Source organism: Oncorhynchus tshawytscha, linkage group LG19 (genome assembly GCF_018296145.1).
Source record: "Oncorhynchus tshawytscha isolate Ot180627B linkage group LG19, Otsh_v2.0, whole genome shotgun sequence".
Classification (NCBI taxonomy): Eukaryota; Metazoa; Chordata; class Actinopteri; order Salmoniformes; family Salmonidae; genus Oncorhynchus; species Oncorhynchus tshawytscha.
This window is the reverse complement of record NC_056447.1, coordinates 8,420,288-8,437,042: the sequence shown is the minus strand read 5'-3', so window position 1 is coordinate 8,437,042 and position 16,755 is coordinate 8,420,288. Positions and strand designations below refer to the sequence as shown.

Here is a 16,755-nt window from a genome sequence, read left to right as displayed (position 1 = left end):
CCTGGGTGGGGGGTGCTCCATACCTGGCCATGGACCCCTAGTACCCCCCCTGAAACCATTTAGAGCCATATTAAAAATACGCTCCTTGTAACCCGTTCAATTGCCAGGTGCACGGCTGTCCATTTGCAATGTCTTACAATGGGCATTTACCAACACGAATTGGACATGCTCTAATATACTGTAGAAATGCTCAATTGACTGGCTCGTTGAACTCGGGATGGCCGAGCACTGATAGTGGTTCCTGTCCATCGCTCGTCTCCATCGCTTGTGTTGATTTCAGCCTGTCCATTTGGTGATGGTAAATACATTGGAAATGTACACTGTCCATTTGCAATATATTATACTGTCATCAAGTCAGTCAATAAGATATCATATTGACACAACTCACTTTGTCCAACTCTTTTAATAGCCAGGATTCACATATTTCAGAGCTGGCCCACAATTCATAGTGCCTTCTGTTGAAACCATAAACCTTCAAAAACATGGTTATATTCGTGCTGCGAGTCCTGTTCTGACATTGTGTAGACCTAGCTGAGGCGACCATGAGTTTCGGCTCGATTAAGATCGTTCAGCAACGACCTTAATTAGTGCTGAAAATTCGCTTTTTCCGGGCGTTGCTGTGGGGTCCATGAAAGAGCTATCGGACAAACTTAAGGCTCTGTCTGTGTGGGCCGAGATGGTTTCAATGCACCTAGTCTTGTGAATTTGGAACTTTTTAAAATGTCATTTTCACAACGTTCAAAATTAATTGAAGTTATTGCAAATGGACGAGGCTGTTTCTCGGTCTGAGAACCTAGAGCCACAACTCACCGACTTAAGCTCTGGAATCAAATCAAATTTATATAGCGCTTCTTACATCAGCTGATATCTCAAAGTGCTGTACAGAAACCCAGCCTAAAATTCCAAACAGCAAGCAATGCAGGTGTAGAAGCACAGTGGCTAGGAAAAACTCCCTAGAAAGGCCAGAACCTAGGAAGAAACCTAGACCTAAACCTAGAACCAGGCTATGAGGGGTGGCCAGTCCTCTTCTGGCTGTGCCGGGTGGAGATTATAACAGACCATGGCCAAGTTGTTCATAAATGACCAGCATGGTCAAATAATAATCACAGTTGTCGAGGGTGCAGCAAGTCAGCACCTCAGGTGTCAATGTCAGTTGGCTTTTCATAGCCGATCATTAGGAGTATCTCTACCGCTCCTGCTGTCTCTAGAGTTGAAAACAACAGGTCTGGGACAGGTAGCATGTCAAGTGAACAGGTCCGGGTTCCTTAGCCGCAGGCAGAACAGTTGAAACTGGAGCAGCAGCACGGCCAGGTGGACTGGGGACAGCAAGGAGTCATGCCAGGTGGTCCTAGGGCTCAGATCCTCAGAGAGAGAGAGAGAGAATTAGAGAGCATACTTAAATTCACATATTCACACAGGACACCAGATAAGACAGGAGAAGTACTCCAGATATAACAAACTGACCCTAGCCCCCCGACGCATAAATACTGGAGGCTGAGACAGGAGGGATCAGGAGACACTGTGGCCCCATCCGATGTCACCCCCAGACAGGGCCAAACGGGAAGGCTATAACCCCACCCACTTTGCCAAAGCACAGCCCCCACATCACTAGAGGGCTGTAATAGGGTTAGAGGCAGAGAATCCCAGTGGAGAGGGGAACCGGCCAGGCAGAGACGGCAAGGGCGGTTTGTTGCTCCAGAGCCTTTCCGTTCACCTTCACACTCCTGGGCCAGACTACACTCCATCATATGACCCCCTGAGTCTTCAGTAAAGACTTAACCTCTAGCGTCGAGCAATCCCGTATCCGGGAGCGTAATTATAGCCTCAAGCTCATTACCATAACGCAACGTTAACTATTCATGAAAATCCAAATGAAATGAAAGAAATATATTCACTCACAAGCTTAGCCTTTTGTTAACAACACTGTCATCTCAGATTTTCAAAAATGCTTTTCAACCATAGCTACACAAGCATTTGTGTAAGAGTATTGATAGCTAGCATAGCATTAAGCCTAGCATTCAGCAGGCAACATTTTCACAAAAACAAGAAAAGCATTCAAAATTATTTCGGATGTTTTCAATGAGGAGACTCTCAGATAGCAAATGTTCAGTTTTTCCAAAAAGATTATTTGTGTAGGAGAATTCGCTCCGTTTTGTTCATCACGTTTGGCTAAGAAAAAAATCAGAAAATGCAGTCTCTACAACTCTGAACTTTTTACCAAATTAACTCCATAATATCGACAAACATGGCAAACGTTGTTTAGAATCAATCCTCAAGGTGTTTTTCACATATCTATTTGATGATAAATCATTCGTGGCAGCTGTGTTTCTCCTCGAAGCAAACGAAAAATACACGCAGCTGGAGATTACGCAATAATTGCAACGGAGGACACCAAGCGGCCACCTGGTAGATGTAGTCTCTTAAGGTCAATCTTCCAATGATTTGCCTACAAATACGTCACAATGCTGTCGACACCTTGGTGAAACGACGGAAAGTCTAAGCTCATTTGTGACCCATACACAGCCATATAAGGAGACATTGGAACACAGCACATTCAAAATCTGGGGCACTTCCTGTATGAAATTTCATCTTGGTTTCGCCTGTAGCATTAGTTCTGTGGCACTCACAGACAATATCTTTGCAGTTTTGGAAACGTCAGTGTTTTCTTTCCAAAGCTGTCAATTATATGCATCGTCAAGCATCTTTTCGTGACAAAATATCTTGTTTAAAACGGGAACGTTTTTTTTTATCCATGAATTAAGAGCGCCCCCTATATCCAAGAAGTTAAAGATTGAGACAGAGTCTGCGTCTCTCACATGGGTAGGCAGACCATTCCATAAAAATGGAGCTCTATAGGAGAAAGCCCTGCCTCCAGCTGTTTGCTTAGAAATTCTAGGGACAATTAGGAGGCCTGCGTCTTGTGACCGTAGTGTAGGTATGTACGGCAGGACCAAATCGGAAAGATAGGTAGGAGCAAGCCCATGTATTTCTTTGTAGGTTAGCAGTAAACCCTTGTAATCAGCCCTCGCCTTAACAGGAAGCCAGTGTAGGGAGGCTAGCACTGGAGTAATATGATCAAGTTTTTTTGGTTCTAGTCAGGATTCTAGCAGTGGTGTTCAGTTAGTGCTAAAGTTTATCTCTTATGTCAGAGTTTAAAAGTAGAACGTTTGCAGCCATCCACTTCCTTATGTCTGAAACACAGGCTTCTAGCGAGGGCAATTTTAGGGCTTCACCATGTTTCATTGAAATGTACAGCTGTGTCATCCGCATAACATGTTTTCGAATGACATCCCCAAGAGGTAAAATGTATAGTGAAAACAATAGTGGTCCTAAAATGGAACCTTGAGGAACTCCGAAATTTACAGTTGATTAGTCAGAGGACAAAACATTCAGAGACAAACTGATATCTTTCCGACAGATAAGATCTAAACCAGGCCAGAACATGTCCGTATAGACCAATTTGGGTTTCCAATCTCTCCAAAAGAATGTGGTGATCGACGGTATCAAAAGCAGCACTAAGGTCTAGGAGCACGAGGACGGATGCAATGCCTCGGTCTGACGCTATTTAAAGGTCATTTACCAAGTCAATGGCTACTGTGATAGCATTGAATAGAAAACTACAACAAAAAATCCTACTTCCTGAATGGATTTTTCTCAGGTTTTCACCTGCCAAATCAGTTCTGTTATACTCAGACATTATTTTAACAGTTTGAAACTTTAGTGTTTTCTATCCAAATCTACTAATTCTATGCACGGCCGCTGCAGTCAAACTAAGCGAGCTACATTCAAGTGGGGCATCAGGCCATCAGTCAATAAGATACCATTCTGACACCAAACTGGTACATACTGACACCAAACCCACTTTGTCCAACTCGTTTAGAAGCCAACTATCACATTTCAGAGCCGGCCCAAAATTCACAGCACCTTCTGTTAAAACCATTAAAAAAAACTTAGAACGTAACTACGTGTTATCTGCAGGTCCAGTTCTGACATTATGTGTAGGCCTAGCTGAAGCGACTCCTGAGTTCGGAGACCGAGCAGCGACTTTAATTAGTGCCGAAAATGCACTTTTTCCGGGTGTTGTAACAGGATCCCTGAAATGGCTATCGGACAAACTTTAGGGTCCGTCTCTGGGTCGAGGCGGTTTCAATGCACCTGGTCTTGTGATTTCTGGGTCTTTTCTAAGTGTTGTCATTTTCGCACCGTTCAAAATGAATTGAGTTATTGCAAATGGACTAAGGTGTTTCTCGGCCTGAGAATCTTTTTAGAGCCACACAGCTCACCGTGCACTACCGACTGAAGCTCCAGAACAGGTTTATAAAATTTCAGATCTGACGGTTCTTTGATAGTTTGAACACCGGTAACTATTGCAGGCTCTGTGTATGTAAACCCCACACTGTGTCACTCCACATTGACTGTGTGTATAGAAATTCACGTAGTGCCTCAACCTGCCTTAACAGATTCGCCTTAATACGCTGCAACTGGATCTAACTTTTTTTGAAGAAAAAAACACATTTGCTTAACCATCACCAAACGGACGTTGTACGATTTCTAGAAAATTACGATAGATAAATGGATGTTTCTATTTTTCCTTACACCGTAGCTTTATGTACTTAGACTTGAAGCGGTCAAATTAGTGCTGTATTACCGTTTTCAACCTTTAATCCCAGAAAATGGGCATTCATTCAAAGAGCGTTGAGGCCTCGACGCCATCTTGTTTCTGGGCTAAAAGTACATTGGGCCAAACCTGTGCTCACGAGTTTCGTCTTCAAAGTCTTTTCCATTTTACGAGAAACGGCCATGTACGTTTTAATGGTTTGACCATTTGCAATAAGCAGCTAGTCGCCATCTGGTGGAATTTTCCTGTACAGCAGAAAAATGTCAAAGAATTTAAACATCAGTCTCTCTGACATTTAGTTTGACTTCCTGGAAAACCGGGCCCTGGGGGACGACTTGAGGCCGTCGGCCTATTTTAATAACACCTGCAGACATCTAGTAAGGGACCGTACATTTGCAATGCCACTCGCGTCCCTTGTGTTGGTAGGTTTGATAGTCAGACCTTATGGAATCCAGTTGTTCTGATTTAGATTAATAGACCACTGTTGGAAGTACAGAAATGTGGAAGCAAAAAGTGCTACTGTACCTATGAATTTTTAAAAATTATGCTATTTTTTTTTTTTTTCACAGCCAAGTTAAGTCCCCACCCCCACCAAACACCCCATCCTAAGTAAACCTATGGTGGCACTTTAAAGAGGAGGAAGGGCTCATGGTAATGGCTGTAACGGAATAAATGGAATGGTTTCCATGTTTTATACCATTACCTTTACACCATTCCAGACTTTATGAGCTGTCCTACCCTCTGTAGCCTCCTGTGAGATAGCATTTCATGTCATAGAAAGGTCATACATGCACCACTTCCTCATAGGATGTGTCATGTTAAACTTGAGTTTCACTTATTCTAGTCTTTCATTTCTCCCTGGAGTGAGTACATTGTGTGTGACCATCTCTCTCTGTGTGTATTTTTAGGCTACCAAGGAGTTTCTGGAGGAAATCAACAAGTGGACCACTCAGCATGGAGTGTCCCCCCTGTCCTGGGAAGTGGCCGTCAAGTTCCTCATGGCGCGCAAGTTCGACGTGCTCCGGGCCATCGAGCTCTTCCACAGCTACAGGGTGGGTGGGTGTGTGTGTGTGTGTGTGGGTGGGGCGTGCCAGTGGTTGCTGAACTAAACTTTTTAGAAAGATTTATTTTAATTAATGTTTTTTTTTCCTACATTTGAGGGGGAACATCCCCCTCTTCCTTTCTGGAAGAACCTCCTCTGGTCACATGCAGGTGGATGTGTGTTTGTCGGCGTGCATACATTTGGGCTTATATGATTGATGGTCATGACAGTGTCATAACGTATTTTCTACAAGTTATTTAAAATTAGAATTATTTTGTAAATGATTGAAGAATTTAAGAAACAAACTTTCAAACGAAAGGAAAACATTTTTTTGACACTTATGTAGGTGTCATAACCAGCCATAAAATAATGCAATATGTTAGTGGGTGTAAATATAGTGTCATGAAAAAGTGAAGTTGAGTGTTACAATATGCACTTTACTAGCAAAGTCTCCGGTAAGTGACGAAGTCCTGTAATACATTACATAGATGGAAAGGTTATGGACAGTTTGCCTCAACCCATGTGCTGAGCAGGTAGAGTTCAAGACCTACAGGCAGATGTGAGATGTAGGCTACTGAGGAATGTAGCCTACAGAGTCATTTGAGAAGAGTGCAATTGTTGAACCTATGTACATATTCTATACCGTGTAACAGTTTTATGTAGAATAAACCATACTTTCCATAATACTGTAGAAGCAGTGTTCTAAGAACTGTAGAAGCAGTGTTCAGTTAAGAACAAATTCTCATTTACAATGATGGCCTAGGAACAGTGGGTTAACTGCCTTGTTCAGGGGCAGAACGACAGATTTTTACATTGTCAGCTCGATTCGATCTAGCAACTTTTCAGTTACTGAACCAACGCTCTAACCACTAGGCTACCTGCCGCCCCAGTAATATAACAATGTGCAAATAAATGTTTGAAGAGCACACAGCACCCAAGGTAATGGGTTCATGGTTTTGTGCCTCGGATTGGACTCAGTCTACTGTGCGCAAATGTGTAGGATAGACTAACAACTTACATAGCGCAATGGGCTTATTCACAATATGATCTGCTAATGAATAAAAAACGAAAACACTCCATGTTAGACCTGCAATTTTAAACAATACAAGGGGCTTGAATTAGCCTACTTGAATTTGGAGTAGGCTGCCTACCTTGACAACCGACATCTCCTCAGTGTGGTGTTTGAAAAGTCTGGGTAATTGTTGGAGCCAATTTATAAGTTGTCCTGCTCCTACAATTATCTGTGATTTCATTAAAAAAAAAGTTTTTGTGAGCGTGTCCAATCGTTTGTTTCCTGCCACTTCAGTTGAAGGGTGTTGTGGTAAATGTTGGCTTCAACTTGGGTTTCCAAACAGTCTTCCATTTAAAAAAGAAGAAAAAAAAAAGGGGGAACCTGGTTTTTGTCACATTCTCTTTATAAAAACAGCAATGGTGTGACACATGGTGAGATTAATGCTTCAGCTATTCATAGCTTTATGTGTGCCTGCATCGGCCACATAGGCTACAGAAAAATCTCCTTGCATCCCATTTATTTTAGTCAGACAATGTCCACATTATTCTCACATACAGTACTTTTAGAATGTAATCATAATTTGAATATAAATGCTTAGTGGTAATGGCCAACTTTTTTTCTTTTTTACGCTACATGCTTTTTGGGGAGGGGGATTCTGCTGTATATTAGGCCCTATATGTACCATTTTTATAAAAAATTATACAGTTGTATAACACTGAAGTCCTTCAATTAAGTGCTTGAGAAAGTCCTTGAATTTGACTTGCCAATGTCTGTATGAACCCTGCTTAAAGGATGTATAGTCCTAGGCCTATTTTGTATAGGTGGTGTTATGGGCTAATTTGCATATACAGTGCACTCAAACTATGCTTACCGATTTATTTTGTGCATCCCTAGTAGTAAACCTATACAGTGCCTTCGGAAAGTACTCGGATCCCTTGACCTTTTTCAACATTTTGTTAGAGCCTTATTCTAAAATTGCTGAGGATTTAAAATGTTTTTTTTTTTTTTTAAATCAATCTACACACAATACCCCATAATGACAAAGCGAAAACGGGTTTAAAAAATATATATATATATTCCTTACTTCCGTAAGTATTCAGAGCCCTTGCTAAATTTGAGCTCTGGTGCATCCTGTTTTTGATTATCCATGAGATATTTCTACAACTTGATTTGGATTCCACCTGTAGTAGATTCAATTGATTGGACATGATTTTGGAAAGGCACACACCTGTCTGAGGTCACACAGTTGACCATGCATATCAGAGCAAAAACCAAGGTCGACGGAATTGTCCGTGGAGCGCATAGACAGGATTGTGTCGCGGCACAGATCTGGAGAACAGTATCATAAAATGTCTGCAGCATTGAAGGTCCCCAAGAACAGTGGCCTCCATTCTTAAATGGAAGACATTTGGAACCACCAAGACTCTTCCTAGAGCTGTCTGCCCAGCCAAACTAAGCAATCGGGGTAGAAGGGCTTTGGTTAGGGAGGACTAGGAAACTAGTCAGGATTGAGGGAAGGATGAACGGAGCAAAGTACAGAGATCCTTGACAGACACCTGCTCCAGAGCACTTAGACATTTGGCAAAAGTGGGCATGTAAGTAATCCATACCCATCTCTCCAGTAAATCGTGACAAACTCTCAACTCAGTTTTGGATGAGACCTGACTTAATGACCAAAAATTATCCTATTTACAGTTTGTAGTAAATTTTGGACACTAATTTGTTTGACTCATATTGATGCCATATAGGTTAAAAACAGAAGTTGGTTCTAAGGGGCAGTTGACCTTTAATTAATCCTCCATTTGGACAGGGCTGTGTTTAGTCACTTTTGTGGACAAATGGCTCTAACTGTTGAACACAAAATGGGACTTGTCCATTCCAATCCACCACAGAAAATGGAATGTTCCCAAATGTCTTGTTCTCCCTCTAATTTCCTGAATAGCAGCAGGATGTGGCTAGATTTTGCTTCTTGCATTAAGTCACTTAATCAGGTTTTTTTTTTTTTGTGGTGTTTAAAAAAAAAAATTAAGGACTGAATAATCTTGCCTCGTATGAATAAGTTTGTGAAAGGTGTTTGAAATGCCCATGTTTTACGTCTGCTTGAATGAAAGTGTTTGAGGTTGAGCTGTATTTGGCTTGTTGATGTGACACCCTTTTTTGTCTTATTTATTTATTTTGGTCCATAAAGGCAAATATAACTTCATTTGGTTCAAATGGTGACCTACAGGTACCTGGCAAATAATGGAAACACTTGAGTAAATGAGGGAAACAAAGTATATTGAAAGTCGGTGGTTCCACACAGGTGTGGTTCTACCTTTATTTAACTAGGCAAGTCAGTTAATTAAGAACACATTCTCATTTACAATGACTGCCTAGGAACAGTGGGTTAACTGCCTTGTTCAGGGGCAGAACGACAGATTTTTACCTTGTCAGCTCAGGGATTTGATCTTGCAACCTTTTCGGTTACAAGTCCAACACTAACCACTAGGCTACCTGCCGCCCCAATTAACATCCCATCATGCTTAGGGTCATGTCTAAAAATGCTGGGCAGGCCATGTCTATGGCCCCATAGGATGACAATGCCCTCATCCACAGGGCACGAGTGGTCATTCAATGGTTTGATGAGCATGAAAACAATGTAAACCATATGCCATGGCAGTCTGTCGCCAGATCTCAACCCAATTGAACACTGGAGAGGTGACTTTTAACAGTGTTTTCCATCAACAAAACACCAAATTATGGTATTTCTTGGAGGATTGGTGTCACATTCCTCAGAGTTCCAGATACTTGTAGAATCTAAGCCAAGGTGCTTTGAAGCGGTTCTGGCTAGTCTATTGCACCTCTATTGTTCCTCAAGCAAAGGGGGGCTGATGACTTCACTAATTTTCCATTGAAACCACTCCTTGAATGCCCTACTCCTTGAAGTTTGCAGTTGTCTAAACAGTATTTTGCTCAAACCATATTTTTTTTACCCTTGAGTGTGTGAACTTTACTGTATTTGTACTTGGAATATTGCTTTTCAACAGAAAGTTTTAAAAAATCACTGCAGGACATCTGAGGCAGGAAACATCATAATATACAAGTAAACTAAAGGTTATGAAATTACTGCGAATTTTACTCTAAATGTAATGGGGAGACACTTGGTTACTGTCATTATACAATTCAATTATTGTTTAAAAAAAAAATCCAATCAGTAATGTGGAATTTCAAAGTAATCAAAACATTTTCTTGTCAATTTGAGAATCATTAAGCCTTTTTATATTAGCATTATGTCACACCAGAGGACACATTCAAGGCTCTAATAATTAAATATGGTAATTAAACTGGACAAAAATTTGAAGAAAATACATTTCTCCCATTTGTACTCACTGGTAGTGTGCTTTGTGTGCACTCTCACTAAATATCGAATGCTACTTTGCCCCATAGGGCCACTAGTATATTGTCCCCCACATTAATTCTATGGTGACCCCTCCTATAACTGTAATAAGCATGTTATGTAATACTTCATAGTCCTTTGTCCACGGGTATCCAACTGTTTTCCACGGTAGTCCATTGAAGCCTCTTGATCCGCGTGGAGCAAAGCGGGAGACAAGGTAAAGGCGCTCTAGTCACTTGGGCAGGTAGTCCTTTGGAACTGTTATTGTAGTGTAGCCTACAAGGTTTCATTCACAGCTTCCCACAGGTATTTATAGCTTATCTGCTTCTATATCATGGTATCTCTGTAATATGACACATCCTAGCACTGAAGCAACACATCCTGAAGCTCATCTGTCAAATGGTTTATTTTCCTTTCTCTTTCCTTTCATCTAAACTTCCTTGTAATCACATGAGTGAAAGCACACTCGCTGGTAGGCGTTATCCATATTATTGCCTTTGATCAGTACAGATTAAGGAAAGGCCAGTCACTGAAGAGTTCTGAGACACTGTCTGGGATGAGGAATGCAGTTCTGTTTGCATCCTCCAATCTTTTGCTCCTGCCCATCACCAACACACCCAATTCAACAAATCAAGATCTTAATTGAAGACTGATTAGCTTATCATTTGAATTCGTTGTGCTGGGCTGGAACAGAAGCAGACCTTTGCTCGGCACAAACACACCTGATTGGACTAATAGTAGCGGCCTACATTGAAGATGTAGGTGGATTTGAATCAAGTGTGTTTAGTGCTGGACTGTAACAAAAAGCATGCACACATTGCAACCCGAACACCTGTGTAGTGGATGGATGTTGTACTGTAGGCCTCACAGGCCTGATGTTCCCTTTTAACTCTTTCTCATGTTTCCAGGAGACCCGTCTGAAAGAGGGCATTGTCAAACTACAGCCACAGGAGGAACCTCTGCGCTCAGAACTGCTCAGTGGAAAGTTCACTGTGCTGGTGAGTCTAATAGTTTTAATGTCACATGTACAGTTAAATGCCTTTCTTACAAGCTCTAACACCAAAAATGCAGTAATCAATAATTTAATGCTAAAATTGACACTGTAGAACAAACACACAAGATCTAAAAAAAAAAAAAATAAGAACACAAATTAAGCATACTACATACAGGGTCAGTTCCAGTACCATATTTACAATGTGCAGGGATAGGGGTAAGGTGACTAGGCATCAGGATATATTATTAACAACAGAGTAGCAGCTGTGTGTGTTGGGCCCTGTGAGTGCATAGGGACGGTAGAAAATATAAAGGTCAACTCCGATATTTTGTTAGCTATTTGGTGGTCTTATGGCATGGGGATCAAAGCTGTTCAGGTGCTTGTTGGTGTCTGACTTGACATCTGTGGCTTGGGTGGTTGGAGTCTTTTTAATGATTTTCCAGGCCTTCCTTTTACACCGCCTAACTGTCCGCACCACCCTCTGTAACGCCATGCGATCGAGGACAGTGCTATTGTCATACCAAGTAGTGATGCAGCCAGTCAAGGTGCTCTCAATGGTACAGCTGTACAACTTTTTGAGGATTTTGAGAGCCCATGCCAAGCCTTTTCAACCTCCTGGGTGGGAAGAGGCGCTGTCGCGGCTTCTTCACGACTGTGTGCATTAAGTTCTTAGTGATTTGGACACAGAGGAACTTGAAGCTCTCAACGCATTCCACTGCAGGCCCATCGATGGAGTTGTGCGTGGCCACACAGTCGTGGGTGAACAGGGAGTACAGGAGAGGAATAAGCACACATCCCTGTTAACCAATTGTGTATGCCAGCTTTGGCAACCCTGTGCGTTTTCTCCTGCATCGTGCCTACTGAACACAGCCCAGATGCTGAAAAAGATGAACACTATAACAACTCCAGGACTAGACTATCCTCTGTCTATGGAGTAGCTAGTAGATGTTGTTTCCCTTCCTGTCACTCACTCCCCATTAGGAGGAAGCTCTCGTCAGGATGGGGAGACCGGCAGAGGAAATGCTCTTGAACTTTTTTTATTTTACAGCTTTGAGATTTCTGGAGCTGTATGAGCTTAACCATGGTAGCAATTAAAAGGGAACCGTTTAGAGATTATGGGAAATTCTTAGACTAAAGGTACACTGTTGATTTAATGTGCATTTTACATTTGCTGCATTTGTTAAAATTTCTCTGGATACATTCAGTAGTATGATAATATGCTTGGAACATTTGGGGTAGGTGCAACAAGATGGGGGAAAAAAAGGGTTTGAGTGAGAGGTATAACTATTTGGTGCTTCCAAGTGGCCACACACCTCCAAAGTGTGCACAGTTCCTAAGTAATTTCAATGCACTTTTATGACTCAGTCTTCAACTAAGGTTTTTTTGTTTCCTGAAAAGCTTCTACCCACAAGCCATAAAACAGTTTAAATAGCTAACCAATAGCTACTATTTAGTAATCTGCATTGACAGACTCATCACATATGCTGTTGCTACTGTTTACTGTCTATCCTGTCGTCGGGTGACTTTATCCTGGAGTGACTTCAGAAATGATTTACACCCCTTCACTTTCTCCACATTTTGGTGTTACAAAGTGGGATTAAATGTTTTTTTGATTTGTGTAACACTAATATACACTATATATACAAAAGTATATGGACATCCCGACATCCCTTCAAATTAGTGGATTTGGTTGACTTCAGCCACACCTGTTACTGACAGGTGTATACAATTTGAACACACAGCCATGCAATCTCCATAGACACACATTTGCAGTAGCTTGGCCTTACTAAAGCGCTCCGTGACTTTCAAAGTGGCACCATCATAGGATGTCACCATTCCAACAAGTCAGTTCGTCAAATTTCTGCACCGGTTAACCGAGTGCTGTTATTGTGAAGTGGAAACGTATAGGAGCAACAACGGCTCAGCCGAGAAGTGGTAGGCCACACAAGCTCACAGAACACGACCGCCGAGTGTTGTAGCGTATAAAAATAGTCTGTCCTCGGTTGCAACACTCACTACCAAGTTTCAAACTGCCCCTGGAAACAACATCAGCACAATAACTGTTTGTCGGGAGCTTCATGAAATGGGTTTCCATGGCCGCACACAAGCCTAAGATCACTATGCCAAGCGTCAACTGGAGTGGTATAACGTTCTCCACCATTGGAGTCTGGAGCAGTGGAAACACATTCTCTGGAGTGATGAATCACGCTTCACCAACTGGCAGTCCAGTCCGATGGACCAATCTGGATTTGGTATATGCCAGGAGAAAGCTACCTGCACGACTGCTTAGTGCCAAATGTAAAGTTTGGTGGAGGAGCAATAATGGTCTAGGGCTGTGATATGGTTCGGGCTAGTCCCCTTGTTCCAGTGAAGGGAAATAAACGCTACAGCATACAATGACGTGCTAGATGATTCTGTGCTTCCAACTTTGTGGCAACAATTTGGGGAAGGCCCTTTCCTGTTTCAGCATGACAATGCTCCCGTGCACAAAGTGGGGTCCATACAGAAATGGTTTGTCGATCGGTGTGTAAAATATTGACTGGCGTGCAGAGCCCTGACCTCAACCCCAACTTACACCTTTGGGATGAATTGGAATGCCGACTGCAAGCCAGGCCTAATCGCCAAAAATCAATGCCCAACCTCCCTAATGCTCTTGTGGCTGAATGGAAGCAAGTCTCAGCAATGTTCCAACATCTAGTGGTAAGCCTTCCCAGAAGCGTGGAGGCTGTTATAGAAGCAAAGTAGGGACCATATTAATGCCTGTGATTTTGGAATGAGATGTTTGAGGAGCAGGTGTCCACATACACTACATGACCAAATGTATCTTGACTCGATAAGAATTCAACCCCCTGAGACAATACATGTTAGAATCAATTACAGCTGTGAGTCTATAATAGCTTTACATACCTGAATTGTACAATATTTTAACATTCTTTAAGCTTTGTCAATTTGGTTGTTGATCATTGCTAGACAGACATTTTCAAGTCTTGCCATAGATTTAAGATTTTTAAGTCAACTGTAATTTGGTAACTCAGGAACTTTCAATGTTGTCTTGGTATGCAACTCCAGTGTGTGTTATGTTATTGTCCAGCTGAAAGGTGAATTTGTCTCCCAGTATCTATTGGAAAGCAGACTGAACAAGGTTTTTCTTCTAGGATTTTGCATGTGCTTATCTGTTTCTTTTTATCCAAAGAAACCTCCCTAATCCTTGACGATGACAAGCATACCTATGATGCAGCCACAACTATGCTTGAAAATATGAGGAGTGGTACTGAGTGTTGGATTTGCCCCAGACACTTTATTCAGGACATGGTTAATATCTTTGCCACATTTTTTGCAGTTTTACTTTAGTGTGTTATTGCAGACAGGATGAATGTTTGTAATATTTTTATATTCCTTTTCACATTTTTTTTAAAGTCAACATTGTCCTCATGGTGAAATCCCTGAGCAATTTCCTTCCTCTCCGGCAACTGCGTTAGGAAGGACGCCTGTATCTTTAGTGACTGGGTGTACTGATACACCATCCAAAATGTAATTATTAACTTCACCATGCTTTTTATTTTATTTTTAACCATCTACCAATAGGTTCCCTTTTTGAGGCATTGAAAAACCTCCCAGGTCTTTGTGGTTGAATCTTGTTTTGAAATTCATTGCTCGACTGTGAGACCTTACAATTATCTGTATGTGTCGGGTACAGAGATGAGGTAGTCATAAAAAAAACTATTTTAAACACTATTACTATTATTCCATGCAACGGATGTGTATTGTTAAGCACATTTTTACTCTTGAACTTATGTACAGTTGAAGTTTACATACACCTTAGCCAAGTGCATTTTAAACTCAGTTTTTCACAATTCCTGACGCTTAATCCTAGTAAAAATTCCCGGTCTTAGGACACTTTATTTTAAGAATGTGAAATTTCAAAATCATAGTAGAGAATTATTGATTTTATTTCAGCTTTTATTTCTTTCATCACATTCCCAGTGGGTCAGAAGTTTACATAAACAATTTAAATGCAATCCTACCAAATACTAATTGTGTAACTTGGGTCACACATTTCGGGTAGCCTTCCACAAGCTTCCCACAATAAGTTGTGTGAATTTTGGCCTATTCCTCGTGACCGAGCTGGTGTAACTGAGTCAGGTTTGTAGGCCTCCTTGCTCGCACACACCTTAAGTTTTGCCCACAAATGTTCTATAGGATTGAGGTCAGGGCTTTGATGGTCACTTCAATACCTTGAATTTGTTGTCCTTAAGCCATTTTGCCAGAAATTTGGAAGTATGCTTTGGGTCATTGTCCATTTGGAAGACTCATTTGCAACCCAGCTTTAACTTCCTGACTGATGTCTTCAGATGTTGCTTCAATATATCCCCCTTATTTTCCTGCCTCGTGATGCCATCTATTTTGTGAAGTGCACCAGTCCCTCCTGCAGCAAAACACCCCCACAACATGATGCTGCCACACCCGTGCTTCACGGTTGGGATGGTGTTCTTCTGCTTGCAAGCGTCCCCCTTTTTCCTCCAAACATAACGATTGTCATTATGGCCAAACGATTCTAATTTTGTTTCATCAGACCAGAGGACATTTCTCCAAAAAATACCATCTTTGTCCCCATATGCAGCTGCATATCGTAGTCTGGCTTTTTTTATGGCGGTTTTGGAGCAGTGGCTTCTGCCTTGCTGAGAGGCCTTTCCAGGTTCTGTCGCTTTTATATAACTAGTTTTACTGTGGATATAGATACTATGGTACCTGTTTCCTCCAGCATCTTCACAAGGTCCTTTGCTGTTGTTCTGGGATTGATTTTCCCTTTTTGCACCAAAGTACGTTCATCTCTAGGAGACAGAACGCGTCTCCTTCCTGAGCAGTATGTCGGCTGCTTGGTCCTATGGTATTTTATACTTGCGTACTATTGTTTGTACAGATGAACAGGTACCTTCAGGTGTTTGGAAATTGCTCCCAAGGATGAACCAGACTTGTGGAGGTCTACAACTTTTTTTTTTCTGCGGTCTTGGCTGATTTTATTTTCCCATGATGTCAAGAAAAGAGGTACTGAGTTTGAAGGTAGGCCTTGAAATACATCCACAGGTACACCTCCAATCAACTCCATTATGTCAAAGCCATGGCATTTTCTGGAATTTTGCAAGCTGTTTTAAAGGCACAGTCAACTTAGTGGATGTAAACTTCTGGCCCACTGGAATTGTGATACAGTGAAATAATCTCTGTAAACAATTATTGGAAAAATTACTTGTCATGCACAAAGTAGATGTCCTAACCGACTTGCCAAAACTATAGTTTGTTAACAAGAAATTTGTGGTGGTTGAAAAAACAAGTTTTAATGACTCCAACCTGAGTGTATATAAACTTACCATTTCAACTGTATTTTCACTTGTGAATGATGCCCAGCATGTGCAGTATGCCAAGAAACAGTGCATGCCTTTCTGTGATTATTTAAAAAATCATAGTCGCTCACCTCATGTAGCCTAGTCCATAGGCCTTTATGCTTTTGTATCACAACTAAAGTGGCCAAATAACTTTACGTTTAATCCACTTTACAACCCGTGTAGAGCCTAAGTGGCATACATAGGTGGCATGTGAGTTTCAAGTTTGGTTAAGAATTTTCACCATAATTGCACATTTATAATAAAGCGTTACATGCTTTATTCCATTTGCAGTCACTTTTAAGTTTTCTCCCTAGCCTACTGCAGTGTGTGCA

The 16,755-nt window shown here is 41.4% G+C and overlaps 1 protein-coding gene across 3 annotated transcripts in view; it reads left to right on the top strand.

The window, feature by feature from the left end:
* Nucleotides 1-16,755, top strand: part of ptpn9a (protein tyrosine phosphatase non-receptor type 9a) — a 39,267-nt gene that overhangs the window by 7,306 nt on the left and 15,206 nt on the right. For all 3 annotated transcript variants that reach the window (XM_042301339.1, XM_042301340.1, XM_042301341.1), the window contains 2 exons: nt 5,527-5,670; nt 10,957-11,046. In XM_042301339.1, coding sequence (XP_042157273.1) covers nt 5,527-5,670; nt 10,957-11,046 — 234 coding nt within the window. The remainder of the gene's footprint in view (nt 1-5,526; nt 5,671-10,956; nt 11,047-16,755) is intronic.